Here is a 21,058-nt window from a genome sequence, read left to right as displayed (position 1 = left end):
CCCATAGGTCAATCTCTGTCTCTGGGCTGCCTTCAGGGAGTCTAGGTGCCTGGTGTCTCTGCTCCTTGGTGGTTTCATTTAGGTCTTCAACAAGGTTCCCGGCCTCAGATTCTTCTGGCATTTCAAGTGTTGCAAAGCAACGGGGGGGGGGGGGGGACGGGACAGGACACCAAGGTCAAAGTGGAGCCAGCACTCATCCTTTCTCTCCCCCACCTTCCATTCTGCATGAGAATTCCCAGTGCTCCAAGGCAAACCATATTCAGATCAATTCCTTTGGGAGGAACAGAATCCAAACATACATTCACACCCCTGAACATACATTCACATACATTCACACATAGCAAAATGTGGCAGGATATCTGCTTTGACAGAGTTAAACTCGGTGGATCAGGGGAATGCTCTGGGCGTAGGACCGATGGAAGGGATGAGGGAAAGTCAAGAGATTCAGAGTAATTCTCAGTATTTGGAATATGAATTGTTGTTTGGTGTAGGTTTATATTTAAAAAAAATCAAAGGAACAAATTATTAAAAAAACTAAAAGTGAAGGAATGTATGGGGGAGGGAGGACGTCTGGCTGGGTGCAACACAGTTTGCTGAGAGGGGTTTGCATGGGGTAATAGGGGGGAAGGGGGAGAAGGCGCGATCTACATCAGACAAATTGTTTCCTCCTGCATTTTTTCTAATAATACAAATCTAATCTCCATTATATTCAAAATTCCACATTAAACTATAAGTGTTATTTATTCCAATCCTACTCACAATTTTAACTGTTTACAATGGTTTTAAAGGTAAATTTTTCTCATTCATCATTTTAGGAGGCGAAACTTAACAGTTGTTGATTTCTTCGGTGAAGGATCTTAAAAATATGTTTCTGGGATGTGAGGAATTCAAACCTGCTATTGTTTTTTTGATTGGACAACATTTAGCTTGGCAACTCTCCATTTGTCAAAGAAGCACGTGAAACGTTTTTGGAAAACCAAAGAATTCTAATTGTACCTTCAGGGCGAAATTAGGTTTTCAATCTCCTAGGTTTTCAAGTCACATTACAACTTTTTAGTTCTCTGTGGGGGATCCTCCAGGACCTCCTCTGTTTGGCTCCGCCTGCCTCCACCACCATTGCCTGACAAAGAAGCACATGAAAAGTTTTCGGAAAACCAAAGGATTTTAATTGTACTGCCTTGCTCGAGGTGCAACCCCAGAGGCTCACCTTCCTGGGCTGAACTCGGGGCCTCCACCTCCTCCATGGTCCACAGGTGATGCCTCTTTGGGGAGCTGCTGACAGAGGAGCTGGTGGTAATGTCAGGTAATGCTAAATGATTAAAAAAAATAAAAATAAACTTGGCAATCATTTTTGTGATTTCTGTGCCATTTTACACACATTTTATATAGCAAGCAAAATTAAATTGTATTAATTTCAACAAAATATCTGTTTTGTCCAAGTCACATTACAACTTTTTAGCACCCCTCGTTTTTGGAAGCTGGAAGCTGAAGAAATTCAACCTGCCCTAATGGGTTAATGGAGTGGGGGACCCCCAACTCCCCTGGAACTTTTCCTCTATGCTGACATCTCTCTTAACTCTTTGATGCTTAGAGGGATAAACCTGAGTTTGCCTCCAGCTTTATAGTTCCCTGCTCCTCTTCCCATTCTTAATCTGGACCTTGAGGGGGAAGGGTCCTCCTGGATCTACCTCCTGAGAAGAAAGGGGCAAGGTTGTCTTCTCTGTCTCGCCAACCAGACAGCCCGGGCTATAGAACTCTTTTCCTAATCTTTAATAAACATAAGAAGGAAAGAGGAGATTGCTGGGTCCGGCCAATGGCCTTTCTAGTCCAGCATCCTCTTCTCACAGTGGCCAAAGAGATGTCTGCGGTAAACCCTCCAGCAGGACCCGAGCCCAAGAGCTCTCTCCCTTCCCGCGGTTTCCAGCAGCTGCTAATTCAGAGACATTGCTGCCTCAGACCGTGGAGGCAGAGCAGAGCCATCCTGGCCAGGACCCCCCCCCCCCCCCCGACAGCCCTCTCCTCCTCCATCATCCATTTGTCTAGCCCTCTATCAAAGCCATCCAAGTCGCTGCCCCTCCCGTTATTTCCACAACAAGTCCTTGAGTCTGTACTCCGAATAGTGACACCAGGGACCTAGAAATAGCAGCGCTTGTCAGCCCAACCCCTGCAGAGTCTCATCAGGGCTGCCTGAAGGCAATTGGAGCAAGTGGGCCAAATTGGGCCCCGCAGGCCACTCCTAAGGGGCCCCCCGCACCAGGGCAATCTAGATGGATTGTATTTATATCTCTAAGATTCCAAGTTGGGCCCCACTGGCTGGCCCTGAGTCTTATACTTACTGGGCCCGAGTTGCCCTGCCCTCGCATGAAGTCTTGGGTTTGCAATTTTGGGAGAGGTGAGACTGCCTAATGGGGAGCAGGCGGGCTGGTGAGGCCCCCTAGATTTAGAGGCCCTAGGCTCCGGCCTACTTAGCCTATACATAAATCCAGCCCTGTTGACGGGACATTCCTGTGCGCCAGTGGGGGAGGGGGGAAAACTCTACCCCCCCCCTCCATGCCAGGCATCAGTTTATTCATTTCCACCCTGTCGCCTCCTTGAATTGGACTGTGGGGTTCCCTCTCTCCTTCTCTGTTTGGCTCCTCCTCTCCCGCTGCAGGGCGGTCCAGAGGGTCGGTGGGTGAGGCCTGAGGAGCAGGCTTGCTTTGGATACATTTTGGGTTTTTACCTTGCATTTATATGTTGTGATGTGATCCCCGCTGAGAACTAGGGAGGATGAACAGCATACTAATGAACGAATTAATGGCAAGGTGCAGGCCCCAGGTTAAACCTACTGCCATAAAGGGCTACCCACACCCTCACTTACTTGTGGGATGTGATCCAACCATCCCTTGCCGGGATCCCCTGGGTGCCACATCGCCTGGACCCTTGGCATCGCCAGGTGGGGTGTTGGAGGGGAGCAGCTGGCTTCCCATCAGATGTCAAGGAGATAAAGTACTATCTGACTTTTAGAAGACATCTGACGGCAGCCCTGTTTAGGGAAGCTTTTAATGTTTGATGTTTTATTGTGTTTTCCATATTCTGTTGGGAGCCACATGGAGGTGGCAACCCAGCCAGATGGGCAGGGTATAAATATATTATTATTATTATTATTATTTGCACACAAACTTTGCTTTTGCAAGGGATCTGGGTCAAAGTCAGATCCAATAGAATCTGTACCCTGAAAACCTCGGAGAGAGAAAACAGGATGTGGGAAAGGGTATCTCTCTTCCCCACTTGTGCCTTCAGCTCTATTTACTTTTCAAGAGGAAAGAAAGATCACCTGCTCAGCCCTTCCCAACTAAAGGGGGGGGGTGTAGGTGCTCAGAGGCTTCCCAGGCACTGGTGCCATGTTAGTAAGCTCTGATTTAAATGTACACCAAGAAGGTGCAAAGCAGGTGACATCAAAATAAGTTGTTGTTGTTGTATATTTTTCTTTGCTGTAAGTCACTTGGCAAACAACTAATAAGTTAAAATATAAATAAATAAATTCATTTTAAAAAGATTGTTCCAAAAACCTCCCTTAATAGAATCAAGTATTTACCATACTTCCTTTGATTTCAATATCCAAGTGCTTTTAGCTTGCTTGGACAAAGGGAAGCGAATGCTTCAGTAAACGGAAAGCCAGATGATGATCTCAAAGCCACTAAAAGAACAAACTTTGTTGAAAAGCTTTAAAATATACTAAATTTAAAAGATAGAAAACTAATTTTATATGTATGGGTAACCCCGGAAGGCGTTGTGAGAAGGAATGCACTGTCCTTTCACATTTTTATGCTGTGTGATGTTAAATTTACGTTGTGTGATTCTAGAAGAATGTCATCTTTTGCCTTGGAACTAAGCTCGACCGCCGACCCGAGGCTGCTGCAGCCGGAGCGCGGCGTGGGCGGACTCCGCCGTTGCCGTGGCGACCCCAGACCGGGCTGCGCGCGCGCTCGGGGGGGGGGGGGGAGGCAGTTCCCCGGCGTCGCCCTCGGCGGCTGATGCGGCGCTTCTCCCGCAGCCAGAGCGGCGGCGAGACCCTCCCGGCTGGCCTCGGGGGCTCCGTCCGTGCAGCAGCCGCCGCCGAGGACGGAGCAGCCGGCGAGGGCAGCGGGAGCCCCGGGGTGGTGGTGGTGGTTTGCAGGGCAAGCGGAGAGTCTTTGCCGACGTGGACCTGTTGGATTTCTGCCTGCCGGCCGTTTTCTTCTGTTCCTCGTGGCGCTGCGCGGCTACCCTCCGTTCTCTGTCTTCCCCAGAGGGACGCTCGTCTCCCCTCTCTTGGAGGATTGCAGCACGATACCTTTGCGGGGACAGCAGCCCACCTGGGGATGCGCGGAGACTTTTCTCGCAGGTTTTTTCGAGGGTTTTGTTTTTCCAGTGCCTAAGACGCTGTCCTGAGCCTGCTCACCTGGAAGCAGCTGGGGAAATTTAGGCTTGGCTGACAGTTCGCAAAAAGGTAACACTGATTTATCATTTTATTTATTCCTTATAAAAATACAATAGCATCATGAAAATTTTAAAACAAGTTAAAAGCAAAAATACATTAAAAACAGACATCAGTAGACCATGCTTGGAATCATCCTGTTCATTATCTGCATAAGCCTGGTAGAAAAGTTTTCAGCAAGTGTTTAAAAGTTGGCACGAGAGGTGCCTGGTGACTCTCCAGGACTGGGCCAATGACACTTCCTTATCAATTGGTGTACTGGGCAGTCTAAAAGAGGCAAGGCTTCATGACAGCAGGACATGTACAGTAGTACACAGTGCGGTCTCCAGGGAAGGAGCGCCAGACCTTTATTTAGAAATATGTCAGCCAGGATTGGCAAGGAGGCATCACACTTTGTAGTTACTTGCACAAAAATGAATTTTTGGGTGGACGTGATGGTAGGGCATCTCATGGGTGACCCAGAGCTTATTTTGGGGGCAGAAGTATGCACACTTCAGTTCTGTATTAAAGCTTAATAAGCAAGTAGGAATCACATTCAGCCGCAGGGTTTTGAATTCAGAGTTGCCTCTTTTTTTAACCCCTGGTTTCCTGCCCAAGTGCTAGATCAGCCAACCAATGCCCCTTTTATGTGCTACTCAGGCAATCCCTGCTCTTTGTTGCTAATAGACAACTGCTTGTAAACTATGCTAATTGAGACTTCCCTTGGCTGCTGGGAGCAGCTCCATTGACTGATTCACTGGACCACGTGGTTTCACAATCAGACTCTTGTGTGCTCCACAGCAGCTGGTCTGTGTGGTTGAAGTGAACTTGCACCATGCCAGCTGGGGGAAAGAGCTCTTCTGCTCTGCACCCAGAAAACTCAAAACCTGAAGATCTGTAACTGCCTGTTGCTGCTTTTCATCATTATTCTTTCCCATCAGTTTCTTCAACCAGTTGCTCAACTTGGAGGTATCTGTGTCAGTTTGCATCAGCAAATGTTTAGGTAGCTGGGCAGCCACTTGCCTTTATTCCAATGCTCTTGGGGCAGAAATAGTTAGAGAAATGTCAGCTAATGAGAAAAGAACATGGTTGTGGTGAGTGGTGACTGAGGGAGGGGGTGAGTGCAGATTATAGGAGTTTGCGTGTGCCTCTGAAAGGGATTCTGATCCAGAGCTTCATGTCTTTTGTAGTACACAGATGGAGCTCTTGTGCAAGTAAGCTTTCCCACTGACTTTACTTGCAAGGCACAGCTCCATGTGATCCATGGGAGGTTGGATTCCACTCCATCACACTAAGAGTCCCAGTTTTGAGCCAACTGCCTCTATGTCTTCAGTTGTGTCTTTTTACAGTCATGTGAAGTGAACTACTCATTTGCTTTTTGTGTGTCAGGTGGGTTGCAATGAAAGTGGCAGTTCTTGGAATCTGATGCCTGTGTGGAGCTAGTCATGTTGGCTCACCCAAAATGAATGCCCTGCTTAGTGTAGAAACACTGAGAAATTATGTCCTGGGGAAAACATTAGCAAGAGCTTCAGGAAGGCAATTTACAAGGGTGTTGAGGTAATAAGCAGGGCTGCAATATTTAATTGATTAATCTAACCAACCAATGGAAAAAACCCTTTGATTACATAGTACTCCTTGATTAATCTGTAGCAGATTTGACATACACATAATCTTAACAATATGAAGTACCCATAAAACTGAATTTGCCAACTACTGTTTCCCTCTCTTCAGCAAGGAACTTAGTTGTTGCTTCAGCATTATTTTTGCTCAGATTCAGATTTGTTTAATTAATTTGCTGAAACTTATACTATTTATTTGCTAAGATGTCTTTAATTGGGTTGACAGCCCAAGTAATCGGGTGTGGGGTTGTGTGATTTTATGAAGGCAGTAGGAATCCCACCTGTGCTCATAATATTTCAAACAGAACAGATTGTGTGCTCACTTGCTTAACGTAATACAGAGCACATGGAAAAGTAACCTCACAGTTGTCCTCCGTCTTTGCCATGTAGGGGTTCAGTTCTCCGACATTAGCTGAGATGCAGACCAGGATGAGAAGATTATCGGTGTACATCTTACCAGCTCTATTACTTGCATGCTTGGTCTACTTAAGGAGAGATGCCAAGCTGGTTTCATCTTCGGCAAACAGAGAACTGTGCAGGCCAAACGTGAGTGTTCCCAAGTTGGTGAAATCAAGCAAATGCTTGCCAGACATGATGGTTGCGAATTCCTTTCTCTCCCTCCCTGAGGTTCACCGTGTTTTCTTAACCTATAAACACTGCCGGAACTTCTCGACATTGCTGAAGCCCTCCAGATGTGCTGCAGAGACCTTCCTCCTGCTAGCAATCAAATCCACCCCTGTGAACATAGACCGCCGTGCAGCCATCAGGAGCACCTGGGGGAAGGAGGCCATTATTGGTGGGAAATTGGTGAGGCTCCTGTTTTTGCTTGGCCGCTCAGAGGTCAAAGTTCAGGCTCACTCCCTCCACCAGCTTTTGGCCTATGAAAACCTGGAGTTTGACGATATCCTCCAGTGGGATTTTGTTGATAACTTCTTCAACCTCACACTGAAGGAGCTGCACTTCCTTCGGTGGGTGGCAGAGGACTGCCCCCATGCGTGCTTTGTGTTGAAGGGTGATGATGATGTCTTTGTGAACACGTACAACATTGTAGAGTTCCTTGAGCATCTGGACCCTGACAAAGATCTTTTTGCTGGGGATGTCATCAGCAAAGCTCAGCCAATCAGGAACACCAACACAAAATATTTCATCCCAGAGTCAATGTATCCGGCATCTTTCTATCCACACTATGCTGGTGGCGGCGGATATGTCATGTCACGGCTGACGGTGCAGCAGCTGCAGGTGACAGTTGAGGACACTGAGTTGTTCCCAATAGACGATGTCTTTGTTGGGATGTGCTTGGCCAAAATGGGGATCATCCCAATGCACCATCCTGGCTTTAAGACCTTTGGAATCCAGAGGCCCTTTAATCCCTTTGATCCCTGTCTGTACAAAGAACTGATGATTATACACAAACTGAACCCAACGGAGCTGTGGGTCATGTGGACGTTGCTGAAAGACGACAACCTCCGATGTGCCATGTCAGTAACTCAGAAACTATAGGATAGATTAGGATGTGTCTAATGCAGTAAAACTGCCAGACTAAGACTTTGATAGGAGCTGGCTTAAATTGATATAAAGAGAGATCTTTCCTTTTTTTTAAAGATTGTTTAGGGTAGAATAATTTTATTGCACTGATTTCCCACCCCCAAAATTGTTTACAGATGCCATGCCGAGGCAGCTGCTGCGGAGCAGGGGTGGGGGGAGGGTTTGCTTTCGTGCTTTTCCTGGTACCATCTTCTCCATGGTACTGGAGTAAATGGCTGTGGCCAGGCCCCCCCTGCATCCTAAAATAAAGTCGTCTCTTCGGGTACCTGCTGGAAGTACTTGTCAGGAGTACATTGGTCCATAGAGAAAAAACTTCCAACTGAGAGAAAACATTAAAAAATCGTATTTTCTCTGTTGAAGCACTATGGTCAAAGGTAAAGCAATCAGTGTAATACTTTTGGCAGTCTTTGTAAATGTCTCACTAGTGAAGATGAGAAGTCTCAAATATTCCGGGGGAATGTTGGTTGCAGGATGTGGTCTGAGGGCACACAAAATGGAGCTAAGCAGGTTCGGTCTGTTCAATGCCTGATAAGGCTATCAAAGACTACCAGCCATAATGACTATATTCTTCCACTATTGTCAGAGGAAACGTCCCTCTCAGCACCAGTTGCTGGTACTTACAGGTGAGGAGCCTGCTATGGTACTCAGGTTCTGCTCATGGGCTTTCAAGAAGAGCAGGATGCTGGCCTACACAGACCATTGGCCTGGTCCAGCAGACCCTTCTTTTCTTATGAGCAGAGAGCACCAGTGGATACCCAGGGTTTCATGATGGTGAAAGGCAGGATGGTTTTTGTTTTTTTTAAACAGAAAAAGCACAACTACAGTGGTACCTCAGGTTAAGTACTTAATTCGTTCCGAAGGTCCGTTCTTAACCTGAAACTGTTCTTAACCTGAAGCACCACTTTAGCTAATGGGACCTCCCGCTGCCGCTGCACCGCCAGAGCACCATTTCTGTTCTTATCCTGAAGCAAAGTTCTTAACCTGAAGTGTTATTTCTGGGTTAGCGGAGTTTGCAACCTGAAGCGTATGTAACCCGAAATACCACTGTAATAACATTCCCCATGAGACTAATCCCAGGGTGCGTCCTCTTCTAATCTGGCACCAAGACATGTCTCCTCTACACAGGTTTAGATCAGTTTAAAACCTGTTTAATCATTTTCATGGCTTCCAGGCTAGGGATGAGCTTGTAAAAGTACAGATCCCATAATTCTCACGGAGGACCCACAAAAGCTAAACTTGTTAAAATGTCTAGTGTTGCTAGACCATTGGAGTCTCCTACAACAGCAAGCCACCTTGGCCTTGACATAAAGTCCAGGGGTATTTTGAGTTGTTCTCCAAACTCAGGTGCTTCTCTTCCCAATTTGAGGGCCCTCCAGATGTTTGCACTTCATTAGCAGTGGACAGGGGTTAAGGAAGATGGGGTGGTAGTTAAGCATCTGGAGGAAGGCAAGTGCAGTGCGCTTCACTAGGCCTGGGTAGCTGGGCTCTTTGAAGATAAAAACCCCGAATCATGCCTAACCAAGAGCCATGTCTTGATGGTTTTCATGTTTCAGTAGTCATTTTTCTCACTGGAATTTGGGCAGGAAAAGCACTGTGTGTTGGGGGTGGAACTGCAAATAACCCTGGCTTGCTTCGTTTCCTTCCCTTTCACACCAATGCTGAATTATTTGGAAGAATAGGGGTTGAACTCCCATGTGACCACAGAGAAAAATGCATAGAAGAAATGCAGCATTTAAAATTAAAGCTTGCAGGGAGATGAGGAATAGAAAATGGGGAATGCAGCTGATCACCTGCATGTGTGAAGTGTCTCCAGGTGACTAACTGGTGGTGGTGGTGGGGAGATGTTAATAAATAGGAAAACCATGGTTTTTTCTCTCTTCTCCCCCTCACCCATTTTTTAGTCTTGTCAGCTCCATAAATTTACATAAACAGGGTAAGTGAACCGGCTAGTAAAGATGTTAATGGGCAGGTAAGTTTCCTGGGCTTAGTTGTAAGGGTGATGTGGTGCATTACAAGCACACATAGACACATCTTTTCATATTATTATTATTGTTGTTGTTGAAATTAAAATCCTAGTTCAAATTTCTGAATAATTTTTAAAAATTATTATTATGCAATGTCATCAGCTAAGTTGGATGCTCCCCTTCTAACATTTTCTCAAGCTGCATCTTTTGCATTCCCCTCTCCTGAAAATCTCTGGGCCTTCCATGCTGCAGTTTTTGTTTTGATGGACTGTCTTGTCTCCAAATAAGCATCATGCATTGTCAAACAGCAGAAATCCAAATAAATCATTGCTGACAAAGCCCACAAGTCCCGGCTGTTCCTTTTAGCATACCTTTCCTGTACTTTAAAAAAGAACTGTGACTACTTTCTTTTCTGATGCAATCTGATTTATGCTTCCCTAAAGTTGGGAGCTGGTGGGTGGAGAATAGAACATTAAATTTAGTTTGCAATCTATGAGAACGGTGTCTTTCTTGGGGAGGCATAGATGTGTTAAATTTTTGCAATTAGTGTGTTCATGTAGGGCTGCAATTGGTAGCATGGGACATTCCATTATGGTGGTATGAAAAAGATGAAAGGACACTTGTGGTGTGTCTTTTGAGCCATGATGTGTGTAGCAGTGAGAAGTGAATGTTTGTGTGCAACAGTTCCATCTGACCACTGGAAGTGATTCGCCTTTACAAAAAGCCTATCCCACCTTTCTTTCTTCACTTTTGGCATTACCTGGCTCACATAGCATTCCAAAGGCTTCTCTTCACTTTGTGTTTGAGCAAGATAAAACCTACCTCTGTATCTCATAAGCTCCAAGCTATATAGAAGTGTATTTGATTTGAAATGCAGTTTTGTTGGAGTTAGATTAAATGCACTTATGAGTAAGTCATATTGAATGTGCAAGATTGCACTGACAATTTAAATCACTTGTCTCGAAAGGTGCCTTTTAGTATTGTGATAGATGCGGCACAACCTATTCTCCCCATCACCTTTTGAATTTTTTACTCCATGATGTTAGGACAACAGATTATTCCCACTGCTGGGTGCAGCTATCTGAATTGAGTGATTAAATTGTTGTTGTGTGACTTCAACTGCTGTGTGCTAGCATGTAGATCACCCGTGCCATATTGGGACTATTGTCTGCATAGTCCACTATTGAGCATTTGCCTTTAGCTACAGTTAAAAGGTAGAAGTCCCGCTAACTTTTATTTTTAAAAAGAGGTTGCTAAAGTTCACATAATTAGGGGGGAGCATATACACACACAAGTGACATTTATCTTTTAAACTGACTGTCTGGCAACTTACCATAGCTGTCAAGTTCTCCCTTATTTTAAGGGAAATTCCATTATGCCAAATAGGCTTCCTCATGAGAAAAGGTAAAACTTGACAGCTATGCAACTTACTTGTGAAATTTCAGGTGCAATAATAGTTGGCATGACTTCCATTTCCTTTACAACCCAAGTAAATATTTTCAAAGAAAAAACCCAACCCTTTTGAAATTGAAACTACAATTAGCTCCAGGCTTTTGAGAATTTGAGGACCTGTTACTGAATCATCTTCATTAGCCATTCTAACAATAGATCTCCACAGCCAAGAAAGGACCCCTCAGCTGGCTACTTTCAAATTTGCATAGTTGATTTAAGTAGAAACTCTTTCCCACATATCAGAAACACAACTTCCAATGTCAAAGACCTGCAGCTAACAAGGTTGGTATTTCAACTTGGTGCCTCCTTTCCCCATCAAAGTTGGGGGCAAAATCCTCAAGGCTAGCAACACTTCAGTCTTCACGCAGATAGGCTTCTTCATCGGTTTCCTCCACGCTGGCTTGTCGACCGGCTGGCAGCAATGGTGGCTCTTCTGTCAGTTTCATGAGCTCCTCAGTTTGAACTTCTGCCAGCTTAGTCTCTGCTTTCTGTGACAGCTGCCGCACCTCTTGCACTTGGGTTTTCACCAGCTGAATGTGGTTATGTGTTGAAACGGATGCTTGATCGGCTCCTGAAAAAGTAATGTTAAAATCAGCAGTTTCACACCACAACACTGATTGGACTTGGGTCCAGGCACAGATCCAAGGGTGTTCATGGATGGGCACGTCATTCACATTAAGACATGGCTGTCATATGACAACAACATGCAGACATACATGGTTGCAGACTTTCCTTGCACCCATATTGCACAATTCCTTCCATTATTTTCTTTCACCACATCACAGGACAATAAATCCTGAGGCTGGTTTAAAAAGATCTCTCCAAACATGGTCTGCATTTGATGAAACACATATGTGCATGTTGTGCTATTTTCTTTTAACACCTCCAATATGCTTTTAGAATGGGGGAGTGGGGGCCTTCTACGGTACAAACCAAACTCCAAAATCAGTTTGGACCAAAGTGTTTGAGAGACAATTCAATGCATTGTGAATACAACTTGTCCTAAGATGCAAATGCCTTGGAAAGGACAACAGTAGGAAACTATTCAATGATGGGGATATGCTCCAGTGAATAATACCAGACTGATACGCTGCTTCTGCTGCCATCTCTGAAAGGCGCAATGCAGTCATCCACCTGGATTCTAACTTCAGGAACTCCTGTTGCTTTGCAGTCATCTAAATACAAAAGCTACTATGAGAAACAGCATCTGAACTTGCTTATTTCACCAAAAATAAACATTTTATAAGCAGGTTAAATAAAAGCAAACTTCTGATTTGGCACACTTCGTTTACAACCACTCTCATTTGAACTTACAGCTGTATATCTGATCACTGCTAAGCCTGCTTTTTTTTAAAAAAAGGCTCTGTATCAAGTGAGAATGGAGCAGGGAATTTGAAATCAGGCCTCTGGGGTCCACATCCAGAATATCAATGTTGGAATACTGGTTCTTGAAAAAGATGCATTGAACCCAAGTTTCTTGCTGGTTCCTTACCTCTACTCGAGCACCAATGATCACCTGCCATACTGCATCCTCCTCATTGGAATTCATTTTCCCAAGGAGGTGTGTGTATTTCTGGTACAGTGACACCAACGTGTAAACTGCCTGCAACAGGAAACAACCCATACTCAGTAGCACCCAGTTAACTAAAAGTTTGTGTTATGCTACAGAATTCAGAAGTTCAGAGACAGAGAGCATCTTACCGTTGTATACTCTGTTAGAGCTTCAATTAACGCATATGTTGTTTGAGAGAGAAGGGTACCAGCGCTATCGGTTACTAAAGACACAGCTCTTCGAATTAACGCTTCATTGCTAAGTGAGCTTGGATCATGTTTCTGAAAGACAAATATTATGCCTTTTCAAAATACAGTAATAGCTCTTCAAAATCTGGAAACCTGACGTGGCTACTGGCAAAAAAGGAAAAAGCCAGAAGTCATTACCGGTAACTTTAAAAAATATTTTATTAGCGTAACAGTGAGTACACCAATCAAAAGTATAAATATATATATAAGTATATGAATGTGTAAAATATATAAAATGATACCAAAATGATAATACTATCTGTTACTTATAAAAAAGTGACCTAAAACAACTGGAATGGTTAAACCAGTGTTCACTCAGATAAAAACCATTTAAATTAATGGACCTAAGTTAGACATGTCCATTAATTTCAGTAGGTCTATTGTGAGTAAACCTGTTAACTGATCATTGAAACCTAGTACAATATTTACTTATCCTCAGGCAATTCCTAATAAAGTATGTGGCTCAACATTATCCCATATTTACATAATTAAAAAGTCTCTACTTTTCACTGAACAGATTGCCAAGGCTTTTCTTCTGAGTTTGTCAATTTTATCACATGTACAATATCTCACACCTTAGCTCTCCACTCATCTAAAGTCAGAGCACTGGGTTTCCCCCAGTTATGTGCGGCTGTCAACAGATGAACTGTTAGTTCTTTACCTTCTGCTAAAACTAAAACCTTTCCATAACCAAATAAAAACTAGAAAATTCATTGGGAAAACATAACCCGCAATTACTTCTATTTTGTGAACTACAGCCATACAGAATATAATAATTTTTGGATAAGACAAAATTATATGGTGCATATCTGCAGCTGTAGCTTTATACCTCCAACATCCTTCAAACTAATACTAAAAGCTTGATAGGGCTTTCCATCACCAGTTCCAAATATCTGGAGCTATTTCAACCACCCAGATCTTGAAGGTTTTACCATCTCCAAACTGTAAATCTTGAGGGTGGTCCAGCAACACTTCCTTGCATAGCAGAGTGACGATCACACAGCTTAAGCACTGAAAGAATCAAGTTGTGTACAGCCAATGGCAATAAAACACTCATGGAAGCAGTAAAGCTCAGTCAAGCCTTGTTTACCTGAAAGGTAGTAACAATCTTGACAGTAGAAGACTATTTACAACTTTACGCACAGAAAGTAAGGCACACTTCAGTCCTACATGCTACCTGCACTCAGCTCAGCAGTCTCTCCCCTGCAGGAATTGTGAAGTCCATAGATAAGTGCTCCACAGCTATTTATAGCCGCTGTAGACTAAATAATCTTGCACCTCAATGCTTCAAGAATCTTCTCACAGTTACTGGAAACAAATGGCTCTTTCTCACTTGCTCTAACAGTTCTTGCTCCCATTTTAAAGTTTGGTAACTAAATGACACCTCTTGCAATTGGGTTTTTACCAGCTGAATGTGGATGTGAAGGACACTGTCACTCTTAAGAATTTTGCTGTATCACAACAAAGATCCATCATGTCCAGCAGGCTGTTTCTCACAGAACTCAGCCAAGTAAGTACTGTATGTCTGAAAAGCCCCCAAGAAGAAAATGAAGGAAAACTGCTTTCAATAGCCACCAACAGATCTATTCTCCATTCATCTCCCCCTTTAAAGCTAGCAGGTATCATAAACGTTATCTTGCAACAAATTTCATAAATGAATTATGCACTGCATGAATGTCTAATTGAAAATTCATATTGAATCTACTGCCAATCACTTCAACTGGATTGCTTGAAGTTTAGTGTTTCATAAAAGGAGGAGCAGGAGGAGGAGGATGGGGGCTAATCTGTGTGCTTAGGAAAACATTAAAAAGTCATCACTTTTAAGATAGCTTTACTGCTTTTTAGAGTACAAAGAACCCTTACAAACCTCATCTAATGTTATAATTACTCTAAAAGGTAGATAAGCCGCCTGGAACACTTCATACTTTAAAAAAATTTCATATTCCACAGTAAGTGGAAAAGCTCAACAGAATCTATTCATTCAAAAGTGTTATTGGGCTCACTCTAGCATTACTAGAATCCTTATTTCTCTGGGTCTTTGCTGTAGTGGCTCCCCAGCTGTGGAATACCCTCTGGTGCCACCTTAAGCTCAGTTCCATTGCCAGGTAGTTGATTTCTCAGGCATTTCTGAATTACAAACTTTGCTGTGCGACAATAAGACAGGAATGGGGAAACTGAGGCCCTCTACCTGTTGTTTGACTCCCAGCTCCCATCAGCCACAACTTGCATGGCCAATGGTAAGGGGTAATAGGAGTTGTAGTCCAATAACATAACTCTGTCCTAAGATACAGGGTATGATACAGGGTTAGTGTTATTTAAATATTTTATTAATTATAAGGAAATAAAGTATGACCACCCCAAACAACACTATTAACAAAGTTTTACAATTAAAAACAGTAAAAACAAATTGCAATGGGCTACTGCAAATGGTTTGTTTCACACTTCCACTTAATTCCATCGTGTCTGCATATAAAGAAAGCCAAATGTTGTGATTTCTCAGTTAATTGTATGAGAAAAAAATAAAGCAGCAATGATACCTTAGCAACTAGGTGCTACATGCTTATAATAAGAATATAAGAAAAGCCTGCTGGTTCATGCCAATGGACCATCTTGTTCTCACAGTGGCTCACAAGATGCAGGTAGGATACCAGCAAACAGGATTCAAGCACAAGAATTTCGTAGTTTCCAGCAATTGGTATTCAGAAGCATTTATGCCTCCAACTGTGGAGGCAGAGCACAGTGTTGAACCAGACCAACAAGGATGAGCAACTGAATTTTTAGTTCTTTATTTAGCAAAGCACTTGGTTACATTACAAGAATACTCATGCTGACTAGCTGTCTAGGCACCTACGACTAGCAGACCCGTGCTCCGTCTTGGACAGCTGGAGCTACAGTGTGGCCCCATCCCATCCTGTCTTAAACTCGCAGTGCATTCCCATCCTGTCTTAAACTCACAGTGCACCTGACGGATCCTCCTCAACAGCAGCTCTAGCTGTTCCCAGCACTACACGCCTCTCCTTGAGCGTGGAGACAACAAAGTGGGGTTTCCAAAGTCTTGACTCTCTGGAAGCACCTTGGTCTCTCCAATATTTGAGGCCTCCTGCAGCTCTTCTGTCTCTCATTGCCATGTCTCCTCTTCCTGACTTTCCTTTTCCACCACCATTCCCTGCCTCCCTCAGCCCATATATCACCGCCCCCACCCCACCCTGTTCCTCTGGCTCCTGCCCATCCCTGACAAATAGCCACATTTTCACATACTGTTTAAACAGCTGCAAACAAGTAGAGACACAGGTGTCAGAAGGCAGCAATTTCCAGATAAAAGAGTAACAAGGACAGAAAGGCTGGAGGTGTAAATAGAAAAAAAATTCAACACAAAATGGAAGGGAAATTATTTGTTTTAAAAAAGAGACTACCAAATAATTTAACAATTAAGTTGAACCTTGGGTCCTGACATTGTAACTGATAAATATTTCCCAGAGGGTTACCTGTGTAATAGGAATTGCAGACAAGGTTACTCCAAACCCCAGTGCTACCACTTTGCTCCATGGTCTCCTCAATCCTGACATGCAACGAGCTTTACCATTTGCCAGGATGGGAAAACTGTGCCTGGGGGGAAAACACATCCATCTTAGGTACAAGTGCTATAAGCAATATGAATTCTGGAGGACTAATAAGCAAAGATCCACCATATTTGGAGTCCACTGCTAGCCAAGTCCTGCTTACAGTCCTCTCATTTCAAGAGCCAGGCTGTTAGGAAACTGAGCAGGAACTCCTTAACTGTATATCTGTCACTACAAAACAGTCTACCTCCTCCAGGATTTAGACTATAAAACATTTTCAAAGATACATTGTACCTTTGAAGATGCAGATATTGATTTCTTTATTTGCTCACGATGCAATACAAGCAAAATAATCCAAATAAAACAATACAGGCAAACTACGTCGAGAACGAGCAGTTAAAAATCACAATAGCAACAGTTAGGAGATTTGTACAGTGAATACAAACTGGGTTCTGTTGTACTTAGCTGGGTGTCCAGATCAAATTTCGCTTCAATTATCTACCGAGGATTTACTAATTCACTGCAGGGGCCGCTCCTATAGGAAGCGGCAGCACCTCCGGAAGCGAATTCACCCCAGGCAGACGTCGCTATGGAAGTAGACTGAAGCAAAAGGCACGGCTGGGGGGAGACTTCACAAAGCTGCGGGGGCGGCAGAGCGAAGTGAAGGAAGCTGGTTCCTTCCCACAGATACCTGAAGAAAGCGTAGCAGCTCCGCAGCCACCGGTTACTCAAGGCCGCCGCCATCTTGGTTCGGTCAAGGCGCACCGGAAACACGTCATCTCCAGCGCCACAGCTAATGCCATAGAGCTGATTTCGTAAGGGGGAGGTGTAGCCCTCCGCGCCCCTTTTCTTCTTTGAGAGTCCCGGTCTTCACGTTTCGCGCCGTCGCCTTCATCAGAGACTGATCCCGGCTGGGTCTATGAGGGATTTATACAGCTAGAACGCCGACAAAAATCCACATTATTAAAAAGCCGCCGCCTTCTATCGTCACTTCCGCTCTGGAACGGATCTGGTTCTGTTTATGCCTCTACGCGGAGCAGGAAGGAGAAAATACGCACTACAGAGATGCGAAAGGTTAGAGTGGCGCTCTTCTATGGACACGGCAAGCTTGTGCCTCCGAATCCCAGTTGCTGGAAATCATGAGCGAGATGGAATTGGCGTCGACGGCTGTGAGAACGGAGCGTCCTTTCGTCTGGTTCTGCAGAGTCCATCTGTAATGATCCAGCGGCTGTTTCTTTACGGATGTTGAGCCCTTGTAGCTTTGATATTTTCTGGCTCTAGGAGGTTTCAAGCAGAAGCGCTTGGACGAGCATTTACGCATGCGTCGGAGTCAGAAGGGGGGGCGAGAGGGCCGTTTGCGTGTTAGCACGTGATCCTTTCACCGGGAAACCTTTTGGCGGGAGAGACTCCATGGCGCGTGCGTGTTGCGAGCCGCCCCTTCCTTCTTCAGCTGATAAAGAGACCCGGATTTGTTATTGTTTGTGTGTGTGTTTTATGTTTAATAGACAAAACAAAATAGAAAATTCCTTCCCGTAGCACCTTAGAGACCAACTAAGTTTGTTCTTGGTATGAGGTTTCCTGTGCATGCACACTTCTTCAGATACACTGAAACAGAAGTCACCAGACCCTTAAATATAGTAAGAGAATGGGGAGGGGTATTACTCGGAAGGGGGGTGGGAATGGGGGATTGGCTGATAGGCAGGGGCGGGAGGGTGGGCCGCCCCGGGTACCGCCCTGGGGGGGTGACACTTGGGGCGGTACCCCGCCCCTGCAATCGGCGCTGCTGGCTTGTGTGGGGCGCGGCAGGTTTTAAGGCTGCAGTGTGCGAATAGCACAGACGCTGTGCTACTATTCGCACGCTGCAGCCTTAAAACTTGCCATACCGTCACACGGTTGGGAAGGGTGCCGGCCGCTCGCACCCGCCATCTTGGATGGATTGCGCATGTCCACACATGCGCAGTCTACTTGGGATGCTGCGCGCGCTGACATCACGGTGCATGCGGTGTGACGTCAGGGCACACACCCGCTAGGGAGAGGCCCCGCCCCCAGGGGATGCCCCTGCATTTGCCACCCTGGGCAGCAAGGCGGCTCCCTGTGCCCCTGCTGATAGGTGTAGTAAACCTGTTGATGACTGTTAACGACTGCAATTGGTTTTACAGGAAAAAGCAAGGGGTGAGATAGGTTTGTCATGTATAATGAGATAATCCAATGTCTTTGTTCAGACCAGGTCTCTCCATGGTTTTAAGTTTGGTAATTAATTGCAATTCAGCAACTTCTCTTTCCAGTCTTTTTTTGAAATTCCTATTTTTGTTTAATAGAATTTGCCTTTTGCTTAATTTTGTATAAGTAAAAACATCACTTACACTTAGCTGCCAAACACTGAGAATCCTGGCTAGAACTTCAGGGCGGCAACTTCATGGCATCCTTCCTTGCAAATGTCTCCTTTGTGAAAGGAGTCCCTGGGCTTATCTTTTTCCTCTTCCCTCCCTCCCCTCTTTTCCTTTCGTGTCATGCTTTTCAGGCTGGTTACTGGCAGAGACCATCTCCTCAATATATTATTATTTACTTCTGGATAGTGTTACTCAACTCTTTTACCGGACTATCAAAGCACCATCTTGTGAACTATTTTTTAAAAAACAAATTTAAAATGTAAAAGAATTTAAAAATGAAATGGACCCCGCCATGAGATATGGGATAAAGGGGGAAGAGGCTGAAGTAGAAAGCAATGAAATCAAAGCAGGTGTGGAGTTGATCACTGCTGAAAAACTTATTTAATTTGCCCAGAGCTAATTAATCTTCTGTAACTGAAATAAATGCATATTTTCATTTCCTGTGTGCCTCTAACTCCATTTCCCTCCTCCTGTGTCCGGTCTTGGGGCAGACTTGTCCTTTTTCATTGTTAAAGATTCCATGATCAGTTCTGCTGAAAGAGCTGCTCCATTGCGCCTTCTCTCTCCTTCACTTGTCTGTCTCCTGCCATCAAGCTCCAGCCATTGGAAAGGGGGCCTTCAGGCGGAGAGACCAGCTCCACGGGATTCTCCTTCTTGTTCTTGTCCCTGAACTGCTTCCATTCCACCTGGTCACAAAAACTTCCTGTTTAACTTTTACAAATGGGTGCCTAAAGTTGCTCCTCTCCTCGCCCCCTTTCCCCTTTTGTGCCAGGTCTTTTGAGGTGATAAGCTTGCAGGCAGGGGACCGTCTTGTTTTATTTTTATTTTTATTTGCTTGACCCGTATTGGTACCACTGACATCAGTACTGTACCAGTATTATAATAATATTTCTACAGATAAAACAGATAAAATCATTGGGGGGAAGCAATAATGAAAAACAATTAAACATTAACAGAACACACACACATATAGATCATTGCAACAAAAGCATCACAGCACCAGCCCTTTCCTTAAAAACAGTTGGTTACCAAAAGCCTATTGAAACAAAACTCTCCAGCTGCTGGTGGAAGGTCAATAAGGAGGAAGCCAGTTTAGCTTGTCTGGGGGGGGGGAGTTCCACATTCTGGCTGGGGCAGCCACAGAAAAGGCCCTCTCCTGTGTCCCCACAGGATCAGAAGAGCCTGCTGGATCAGGCCAAGGGGGCCCATCTAGTCCAGCATCCTGTTCTCACAGTGACCAATCAGATCATGCCTGTGGGAAGCCTGCAAGCAGGACATGAATATAACAGCACACTGCCCAGCTGTTTTGATGTTACAAAGTGTAGTGATATGTTTTTCTCCGATGTTCTGCTCTGCAGTTATTGAGGATTTAATGCAAACAATCTCAATCTGAACAGCATAAATTATACAAGACCCACAGGTAACTCGGTTGCTTTTATTTTTAGAGAGAACAATTGCACTGGGGTTTAATCCTTCTCCAGACAGCGTTGTGCCAGAGATTTTGTAACAGAGAGAGAAATTAAAAGCAGAAAGCCTGGAGTGTATGCCAAGCGAGGTAACAAATCATAATTTAAAAAGTCAACATCTGAGCCTAGTTACAGCCTGATCAACTAGTTTCTGTTTTATAGTAGTACTCCCATGGAGAGACAAGAGAAAGAAGATGAATTTCAGAGGATAAATTTGTAATTGATCTTCTACCTGAAATACCGAATCCTGAAACAATATTCAAAAAGCACAATAAGATCTGCACCACCACTCGGTACTTCCAGAAGGCTGGAGAAGAGACTTACCACCATTGCCCTCCCTGACATTTGCCTTTTGCTGCTGTCAGCCTCCTCTGGAGTAAGGAAATGGGAGGCAGCTGTACGTCATCTAGCCTGAAAGCCAGCAGTATGTCATCTACTCCTCCCTTCTGAATTGTATTTAATTAAGCCAGGCTCCTTCGAGTGCAGCAAGACTAGAACCTTTATTATTGGTTAACTTGTTTTGCTATGTATTTATGTACTTAAGCCTATATTGTTTGGGGGTGGTTTTGTTGTTGTTGTTTTGGTAACGTTTGCCAATTGTTTATTTATTTTTTGTTATTTTGATAGAATTTACTCACATGTTCTGTATTTTGTATATTTGTATATTTCCAATGCTCTTTATTTCAGTGTTTTTTAATGTTTGCTGTGAAACTGCTTTGGGTACAGAAAAGCAGCATATAAGTAACCTCAATCAATCAACCAACCAAAAATAATTCAAATAATTTGCCTTGCATTTTATATATCTAAAAGGTACACAATTAAGC

The 21,058-nt window shown here is 44.2% G+C and overlaps 2 protein-coding genes across 4 annotated transcripts; one reads left to right on the top strand and one right to left on the bottom strand.

Annotated features, from left to right (window-relative positions):
- The first annotated feature begins 4,391 nt into the window (after positions 1-4,391).
- B3GNT4 (UDP-GlcNAc:betaGal beta-1,3-N-acetylglucosaminyltransferase 4) lies at positions 4,392-7,628 on the top strand. The gene is made up of 2 exons (XM_033136321.1): positions 4,392-4,471; positions 6,448-7,628. The coding sequence occupies exon 2, from the start codon at positions 6,475-6,477 to the stop codon at positions 7,555-7,557; it is 1,083 nt and encodes a 360-aa protein (XP_032992212.1). The 5' UTR covers positions 4,392-4,471; positions 6,448-6,474; the 3' UTR covers positions 7,558-7,628.
- Positions 7,629-11,071: 3,443 nt separating this feature from the next.
- Positions 11,072-17,220, bottom strand: DIABLO (diablo IAP-binding mitochondrial protein). 3 transcript variants are annotated; one of them, XM_033174835.1, is made up of 6 exons: positions 17,070-17,220; positions 16,304-16,424; positions 12,720-12,851; positions 12,511-12,621; positions 12,097-12,193; positions 11,072-11,589 (listed from the first exon to the last, which is right to left on the bottom strand). In XM_033174835.1, the coding sequence occupies exons 1-6, from the start codon at positions 17,120-17,122 to the stop codon at positions 11,372-11,374; spliced, it is 732 nt and encodes a 243-aa protein (XP_033030726.1). In that variant the 5' UTR covers positions 17,123-17,220; the 3' UTR covers positions 11,072-11,371. The 3 variants fall into 3 exon arrangements, with proteins under 3 accessions (XP_033030726.1, XP_033030727.1, XP_033030728.1); XM_033174836.1 differs by lacking the exon at positions 17,070-17,220 and adding an exon at positions 16,825-16,970; XM_033174837.1 differs by lacking the exon at positions 17,070-17,220 and adding an exon at positions 16,840-16,970.
- Positions 17,221-21,058: the final 3,838 nt, after the last annotated feature.

The sequence above is a fragment of the Lacerta agilis genome, chromosome 17 (assembly GCF_009819535.1).
Source record: "Lacerta agilis isolate rLacAgi1 chromosome 17, rLacAgi1.pri, whole genome shotgun sequence".
Lineage (NCBI taxonomy): Eukaryota > Metazoa > Chordata > Lepidosauria > Squamata > Lacertidae > Lacerta > Lacerta agilis.
Note: the sequence above shows the minus strand (reverse complement) of the source record. Positions and strands in the feature narration are given on the sequence as shown.